We start from the raw sequence: 9,201 nt of genomic DNA on the forward strand, positions 1-9,201 counted from the left end.
TAGGCAATTAAAAGCTCCACAGGATTCCCTTAAAATTAGTTTTGAAAGGAGCACGATACGTTCGCCTTTTATCGATATACACACATATATTAGTGCACGAAAGGGGTGGGTTTTGGGGTTCAACACCAGAAAAGAAAGAAATATGTTTTTATTTTTTCGGTTGCTTGAATAAATAAATATAGGAGCATTTTTTTTCTGGAGAGCTGAAAACTGATTTGAGAAATTTTGATAGAAGAAAATTTGTTTTGCATTTATTGTGCGTCATTTTATATGAATCTTTCGTTTTTCTTGAAAGCTCTTAAAAATTTAACTGCGAATAAAAACATTGTTCTAAAAATATGTAATGTATACTCACTTAAGTGCTGAACACATTGAAAATGACGAGCAACGGGTCAAAGCTTCGAATTTGTAATCATCATTATCGAAACGCCTTGGCGATGCCGACATGAGTTTTTTGAACGCGCCAGCAAGAAGAATAGTAAGAACCTTATCTGTCGTTGGAAAAATAGAAATAGATCTAGTCTGGCCACAACCACAGTCGTAGTGTGACTCTGTCGCCGCCAAAATAATTATCTACATAGGAGTACGTGTTAAAATAATTTGACAGCTGTGGTCCGTAGCCCGTCGATTTCAATGTGTGCGGCACTTTAATGCTGTTTCGTCTAGAAGATTTAATTTGCCAACTTCGAATTCCTTCCACCAAAATGAGCCATGTACATAATAAGAAAACAAGTTCAATTAATTTTTTCGGTACTTGAAATATTAAAAAAATTAGGCAGTCGTCAGAAATCACCATCTCCATCGAAAACCAGAAACTAAATAGAAATCGAGGAAAATCAACATTGAAACTATTTTTTTCTAATTTTTTATTACTTTTGAAAGTTGAGCGCATCTTATGTTTATAGAACTTTTTATTAAATAAGTAATTTTTACGCCCAAAAACACAACCGATTCAATTCTCATATACAAGTACCGTTGATGTTTTCATGATTGGATCTAAACCATCTTTCCGATAACAAAAGAATTATTAAAATCGGTTCTCGTTTTCCAAAGTTATGCGGTAGCATAATAAGAAAAGAAAAAATGTTCCGGCGAATTGATAACCTCCCCCTTTTTTCAAGTCGGTTGAAAACATTTGAGTTCTTTGTTAATTTTGTGTAAATAAAGTGCAATTTTTGAAACTTTATTTTTTTTTTCATTTGCTACATACTGTACATAAAACATGCCTAAATGCATTTTAAAGGGCGTATTATCTTAAGTGAATTTTCAGTTTTTTTCTGGTGATATAACTTTAGAAGTATAAATATTATAAAATAAAGATATTAAACTACGCAAAATAAAGCGGAAATGAAAAGTTTTTTTTTTGTTTTTCAAAAAAGAATGTACCAAAATTAAAACAAATTTACCTTTTTACCAACTCATAGTTTTTCCACCAGCTTTGGTAATAATTTACCAAAGTGGGAACACTGGTCACAACACCAAAGATCAGTGGAATATATTAGAATGCTGATTACATATGTATTGAACAGTGATATAGCCTAAAACTCATAAGAAATGCATTACTACTTTTCCCACTACATTTTGCATAATAAATAAACGTATTTTATTGATTTGAAATTTTTAATAAAACGACAGGCTAGTTAGTATTATCTTTATCCTTGGCTTTATTCGTTTATTTTTTTATTTTCATCTTTGCTTTTCTTCATCTACATATTCACCTAGATGATGTGCAGTGGGATTATGTGATAAGATGTTATGTAATGTGATGTGATGTGATTTTATGTGATGTAATATATGTAATGCGATTCCATGTGGAGTGATGTGATAGAATGTGATGTGTTGCGGTAGGATGTCATGTCATGTGATGCCATTTCGTGTGATGTCAAGTCGTGTTAGGTCATGTGATGTGAAGTGATGTCATATCATGTGATGTCACTGTCATGTGATGTCATGCTATGTGATGTAATGTCAAGTGATGTGATGTGGTGAAACTGAGTGTGTTGAGTTCGGGTGTGATGAGTTTAGGAGGGGTGTGGTGAGTTAAGGTGTGGGAAATTAAGGCGTGGTAAGTTCAGGTGTGATGTGATGTAAAAATGGTGAGTTCTATCTTTAATATATCTGTCTCTCTATCGATATCATTTTGTTTATAATTACTTTAACTGAATCTTATTAACCTTTATCTTTATTTTTATCGTTATCCTCAACCTCGTATTTTTCCTTGTATTTATCATTTTTTTATCTTTATATTCTTTTTGTCATCTACATATTAACGTGCACCTGAGTGTTTAAATTTACCTTGATAATCATTTTGGCCTTAATTTTTACGCAACGTTGTTTTTATTTTTACCTTTGCCTTTATCCTTTTCTTCATCTATGTACCTTCACCTCTACGTTCGTTCCTTTATTAGTCTTAATCTAAATCTTATCTACAATCCGGCTATTACTTCGTTTCTGTTAAATTAATACTATGTTGCATTTGCTAATTTACTCTCAATCGCCGCTAAAAAGTTTCACTCAAAAAAATGTTTTACACAGTGCTTACATTCAGCTCAGTTTGTAATAAATTTAAACAGTACTTTTGGGCACAACTTCACTATATAAAGGCGGAGGTGTCTCTGGCCTTCGGCGATGAGGCGTTCGTGTTGCATTAGGTACGCTAGCACCATCGGGGCTGTCAGGTGCGTTAGATGAAGAATTTGTGGCGCTGCTTTCACGATCCCCAAAGTGCTGACTCAGTCTATTATTAAAAAGATTACTGCGACTGAGGCGACGAATCAAATTCGCCGTATTCTCATTTATAGTGCGATAGTACTGGTGTCGTGCAGGTCTGCCAAAAAGTTGTGATATGAAATTACCTCCGCCCGTTCGCGCCAGCTGATCATAACGTACGACAGCACGTTGACGTGACGGTTGGCGACGACGACGCGGCGGTTGCGGCAAAACAACTGGAATATTTTCTTGCTCTGGCTCTGACGCTTGTGCTGAAGGTCTTCGAATTGCGTCCACTGCTGTACTTAACGCAGGTTGAGGTGATATCAGTGATTGACGCGTTACAGCAAAGCGCGAGCCATACGGATCTTCCACTTGCATCATGTTTCTCGCCTTTAAAGAGGTGCAACGCCAAATGCAAATAATACAGCTACCGATTAAGACAGTGATTGCTATACCAACGACATTCCCGCAAATAAAAACGAGTAGAAAATCGAGGTCACTGTACTCAGTGCCAAAGTTGGCGTTGTTGAAAGTTTGCCTAGGAAATGATTTACTACAGCCATTTTGGTAACACCAACGGCGGCATGTTTTGTTCATCAGCTCTGAAAAGTCCTTCTCCTCGCTTTCATACATATCAAAATCCGCATAATAATCTACATCTTCCCCGGAATCGAGTGTGGAATGCCAGCCAGAGAGTACACCTCTTCGAATGGCATCGTCGAAGTGCTCTTGTGAATCACCTGCGTCTTCTTCTTTTTCCATGCTTGCTAAACCGTCAATTAATCTCTCATTCATAATCTCTATACGCTCAAATTCTTGCTTTTTATTTTGTGCACCTTTGATCGTTGTTAGAGTGTCTGCGTTTTGACAGTAGCTGTATATGACTTCAACATTTTGCACCTTCAATTGATCAATGGCTGTGCGAAGAGTTTTATCACAGTTCAAATTATTTTCTTCTAAGTTTAGCGTTCGTAACTGTTTTGGCGTTTGTGTGGCAAACTTATCGATCGTTATGATGTGATTACGCGTCAAATCGATAGCTTGCAATTGTGGCAGTGCACGGTAGTGTACCGGTAAAAGTACGTTAATCTGCGCACTAGCCAAACTGAGTGTCTGCAGTGATTTGCTACGTAAGAATGGTTCATTGGCCAATGAGAAAAAATTATTGCCCTCCAAGTTGAGGGTGTCTATCTTACGATTTGACTCGAAAATCCGCGGATCGATGAACTCCAGACGATTATAGGAGAGGTCTATAGCGCGTATGCGCTTCAATGGTACAAACGTGTCTAAGAAAATGGTGTGTATGGCATTGTGCCCTAGCGTTAGGTTTTTGAGGTGAACATAACCCTGAAGAGATAAAGAAAATGCTTGAAGATTTTAAGATTTATAAGCAAAATTTTGTAAATTTACCTGAAAGCTGGCATTGTCCAGTACGGTAATATCATTGTAGCTTAAATCCAAGGACTCGACTTGGTATGGTACAGCAGTATTTGCACTTATTAGATATTTTGAGCTGAAAAAAAAAAACAAACAAATAAAATAAAATAAAATAAGATCAAAGAAAATATGGTAAAATAAAAGGAATAAAAAAATTAAAAATGAAATGAAATGCAAATTGAATAAAATAAAATAAGTTAAAACAGAACTGAAACAAATATCAGATGAAATATAATACCTAATATAAAATGCGGAGTGATAATCAATGAATAAATAACAAAAACGTTCTGAAAAATAAGTAACTTTACTTTAAAAAAAAAATATACTGAGTCAGAATTTCTGAGCTTCCCAAAGAGGAGAAGGTTATGTATAACACATAAAAACAAATAACCCGGTGAGGGCACGCTGGTTTCAGATGCCCTTGACCAAAATAAGTCCGAATGCGCTCGTTGCATTGAGCGTCAGCCTTCAACTAAAAATAACAGTTTTCCACGTTGCGTTCCATTTTTTTCTCAAAGTAAAGATTTTTCTCAGAGTAAAATTTTGCATATGTGGTTTTTTTTCTGTGTTAAAAAGTGGCGGAGAAAACTATTATTTTTATATTTTTACCAAAAATTTTATGACAAATTTACCCTTAAACATTATTTTAAAATAAATAAAACCTATGTTTTTGAAGAGTTTTTAATAGTAATGCAAATGACGGTTGAATTGTCAAAATCAGTCAAAAGATTGTTTGTAATTTCAACGTAACAGAAAAAAGTATAAAGGTCCAAATAAAGATTTCCATCACTTAAAAATATATATTTTTTTTTATTTAGTAAAAAAGTTATTCAAACCCAAAATAGGATGGGATATTTTGGCACCACCTTGTACATATCGTTTCTTTAATACAGAAAGGTTTCGTTAAAGAGTGATTAAAACCTCTAAAATAAAATAAAGTTTTTAAGCCGCTGTGGTGTAGTGGTAAGCAGTGCGCGCTTCCACTCCGCAACGCCTGGGTTCAAGCCCTGGTCAAAGCAACATCGCAAAAAATATAGAAAAAAGGTTTTTTTCTTAACAGCGGTCGTCCCTCGGCAGGCAATGGCAAACCTCCGAGTGCATTTCTGCCATCGAAAACGCCACAAATCGGAGGAGAAGCTCGGCCAAACACTAACATATGTATGTGTAAACGCCAATCTATTATTATTATAAGCCAAACATTTCTTTTAAACGCTGTAGTTTTTAATGTCGCCACCTCCTAGGCTTGTTCTATATCGAAAAAATATACACCTGTTTTCTATTTGGAAATAAAAAAAGGCGTGAGTTCTAGGTACTCATGAAATTTGATGTGTATACATATGCGAACGGCAAAGCATAAAAGTACGTTTACATATAAATATAATCTCAATCAAAGCTCGTTAGCTGTCAAATTGGTTGTGCTTGTTCTTCACACAACTCGAGGAAAAGTTAAACTTCTTCTCTGTGCCACCGTGGTCACCTTTTTTTGCAACACATATTAGGCCATTTAAATATATTTTAACTGAATATTTTATTAAAAATACCTTTACAAACCTATTTTCCTTACTAGCGTCAATTTTTGTTTACTTTAACATTTGACATTCCTCCTCTTCTTCGCAAGTATAATCGATAAAACTGGGTTGGACACCAAAAAGTTATCGGTTTAATCTGAGATATTTTTAATTATAATTTTGCATGGCTAATCTCTTTTTCTAATAACAGATTAGGGAGTCAAGCTCGAAAATTAGGATAATATTTTTATATATAAAGGCGATTCAGTTACACACATACGCTATGTTTGAGTTCCGGTCGCTTAACGAAAAATTTTGCATGTGAAAGCAACAACAAAGTTAGCTTGCTCGGATAGACGATAGCAAGTTTGGTTGTACCTCATTGAGTTCGTTCGTTTCGCCACTTGCTAACTGATGGCGAATCGATGACGGCTAATAATCAATTGTAGCGCATTTCCTTTTACTATGCATATGCCTAAATATATGCAACCATTTGGCAAGCGATCACAGGGTGCTTCTAAAGAAAATAAAAATTTTATGCTGAAATACACATGCTAAGCCCTTCGAAATTTTTTGCTGGGATATGCGTTACAGCTTCGCAAATTTTACCCCTACCGAAACCAAAGATGTATACACATCAAAAAAATTTAGGGAGTGCTCAAAGCGCTCAAAGTTTCCACGTAGAAATATTTAGTGTAGAAATCTTGAAAATCAATATTTTTCGATCACTCATCTTCAGGAGATTCCCAGAAATAATGTCTAGTTGTTTCTCAGGTTTAAGGAAGTCTCCTGAAGAGAACCACAGTATTCCGATCGAAAAATATTGATTTTCAACAGTTTTATACCATTTCAACGAAAAGTTGCTTTTCCCCATATAAAGTACATGGAAAACTCCCTAAAAATTTTTTAATTTCGAAATAAAAAATACGGCTCAATTTTTCCAGTTCAGAGCACTCCTAGGAGGTAGCGGCATTAAAATTATTATTTTTGGATCACTCTAATGCACATACATAAAAAAATTGTTTTTACCTGCAATCGGCGTGGTTAAGATTATTCCTTAAATTACAAATGCAGTAAATAGGACAGATTTTCGGCGGTTCACACTTTCCCATTTGCATAAATAACATATGCACGAGTATGATATTGCCTAAACAAAGATAGGTAATATCTTTAGAATAAGAATACCACATATTTCGCAATGATTTTGCTGATCTTCTACAACCGACTTTAAATTGAATATCACATATATTTCATAAATATTGTAAATAAAACCAATATTAATTAGATTTAAACATCTACAGATTTATTCTAAGAAAGTTTTTCACTGCTCTTAATTGTTTCGATATTCGAATTGTACTGAGAGACATACCGCACTGAAATGGAATTCTATGAATCATTGCAATACCCTACGTGACCACAATGGGGTAGTTTAGTTTGAAGCAATTTAATAGAATGCACGAGTAACTCTATACTGGCATAAGCATATCAATGTTAAGGTTTTGCGCGCAATGAAGTGGTCCGAATATCTGATGTTTGACTGTCGCACATTCGCTTATCAGCCGTGTTTGTTTAGCCCAGATAAGATATAATGTTATCTTTCGGTAGTGAATGTTCATTGTTTATTTTCGAAAATTCGGTATTATATTCACATACGTTTAACAGGCAGTGAATAAAGCAGACCGGTCGTCAAATTTTAGCAGGGAGTCAAGAAAACGGCCCTTAGACGTCATATTAACAGTTCACACAGAGAGAGAGAGAGAGAGAGAGAGAGAGAGAGAGAGAGAGAGAGAGAGAGATGATTACACAAGTTTGGCTTGCTGAATTGTAATACATGTTGGACAACTTTTTAGAAATCCCCTTTTACAATTATTATGTTATCTGGCTGTCCGATGCACCTTTATACCAAAATTAAGAAGCCATATCTTAAAGAAAAATTTATAATCGCAATACAGAGTAGACCCCCTGCTCTTTAAATATTTCCTATGTAGATCGAACAGTGCGGTAAGTATTTAATGTGGAATTTCAAATTTGTCAAAAAACGTTGTTTGCCTTGATGCTGACGAAGGATTGTCCTTTACACAACATATGAATATTCAAGGCTATGTTTGAAGCATTTTGGGAGTAGTCAGAGGTCATTTTGGGATCTTTTCTGGACCCTTGGTACTAATAAGGGACCATTTCGGGACAAGTTCGTGACTTTTTCGACCTTTTAGAGGCCTGTTTTTTTCTGAATTGCATTTGGTCTTTTCTGAAATACCCTTAAGCTTTTCTGAAATTCATTTGAACTTCTCTGAAATACATTTGTGCTTTTCTGAAATACTGCTGGAAAAGGTGTAGTAAAGAACTAGTTTGAAATGGTCCTAAATTGCCCATTAAATAGCCCTGAACCATTTCAGAGAGTATTTCAGAAAACTCCAAACGTATTTCAGAGAAAGCCAATAGAAATTAAGGAAAACACAATTGTATGACGAATGTATTTTACCACTATGAAGCTACCGAGCGCATACCTGATCGGGGCCATCTGTACATCAGGTGTACAGAGCATGGAAACGCGCGCGGATCATTTAAAAAAGAGAGCACCGCTGATGCACAGTGGTTCAAAACTGGCATTTAGTGTTCGTAATTCACTGGAGCCTTCATTTTTTACTTAATTAGATTTTTTTTTTAATTTTTTTTATGAAAACTTACAATATTTGCAAGAGACCACTTGAGCCTGATGTGTGAATTTTTATTTGATTATATTAAATTTTTTAGTGCAAAATGCAGAAAAAGTAGCAATTTTGAAGAAAATGTACTCTCCTGTTGCAGTTAATAAATGTTACATAACAAAAACTAGTTGAAAACAATTGTATGGTTCTCCCAAAATGAAAAAAATTACATAACAAAAAATTTGGAATGTTATAAAAAATTTTAAGCAAAATAAATCTTTTTTTTTTTGGTTATTAGTAAAAATTGGTTGAAAATGAATTATGGTAAACGCATTTTGGTAGCAAAGGATGCCGAAGTCCTTGAAAAGGATTTGGCTTCATTTTTCGCTACAGCAGGGGAGCTTGTACAATTAAATAATATAATTATCTGGTAAATATTTGATTTAAATTACGATATGTGTAAGGTACTTTTATCATACAAGTTGTATGTACAAAAAGTCCTTTATTTTACGTTGGTTAATATGGTCACCGTAGCGATAATGCACCATGCCACGTTTGACTTGAAAAAGTGGTGGGCAGTAATGGGTCAGACCGTTCTTCTTTGTTAATAAAGTTTTTTTAATTTCAACTTATTTTGTTTGATATTCAAACTGCTATATTTCATTAAAAATATTTTTGAAACAAAACGCTCTTTTGCCTCTTTCGATTGATAACCATATTGCAAGATTTTAGTTAACTTATGAAAAAAAATGGGATTTGACTTTTTTATAACACTTTATTCCACTTATTAGTAACATTTAATTTGGCTTTTTAAAGAATGGAAATCCTAATCGATTTTAACTTTTTTAGCAGGCGGCATCTTAGAAAATGCACTATCTTCAGCTTTGTATAAAGAA

General features: G+C 34.5%; 1 protein-coding gene across 1 annotated transcript; it reads right to left on the reverse strand.

The window, feature by feature from the left end:
* Window positions 1–1,592: 1,592 nt before the first annotated feature.
* Window positions 1,593–6,921, reverse strand: LOC108376430 (uncharacterized). Its single transcript, XM_017632641.1, has 3 exons — window positions 6,687–6,921; window positions 4,123–4,225; window positions 1,593–4,059 (listed from the first exon to the last, which is right to left on the reverse strand). The coding sequence occupies exons 1-3, from the start codon at window positions 6,845–6,847 to the stop codon at window positions 2,566–2,568; spliced, it is 1,758 nt and encodes a 585-aa protein (XP_017488130.1). The 5' UTR covers window positions 6,848–6,921; the 3' UTR covers window positions 1,593–2,565.
* Between the last annotated feature and the right edge of the window lie 2,280 nt (window positions 6,922–9,201).

The sequence above is a fragment of the Rhagoletis zephyria genome, unplaced genomic scaffold (genome assembly GCF_001687245.7).
Source record: "Rhagoletis zephyria isolate East Lansing unplaced genomic scaffold, Rhagoletis_zephyria_1.1 Rzeph_scaffold_10421, whole genome shotgun sequence".
NCBI lineage: Eukaryota > Metazoa > Arthropoda > Insecta > Diptera > Tephritidae > Rhagoletis > Rhagoletis zephyria.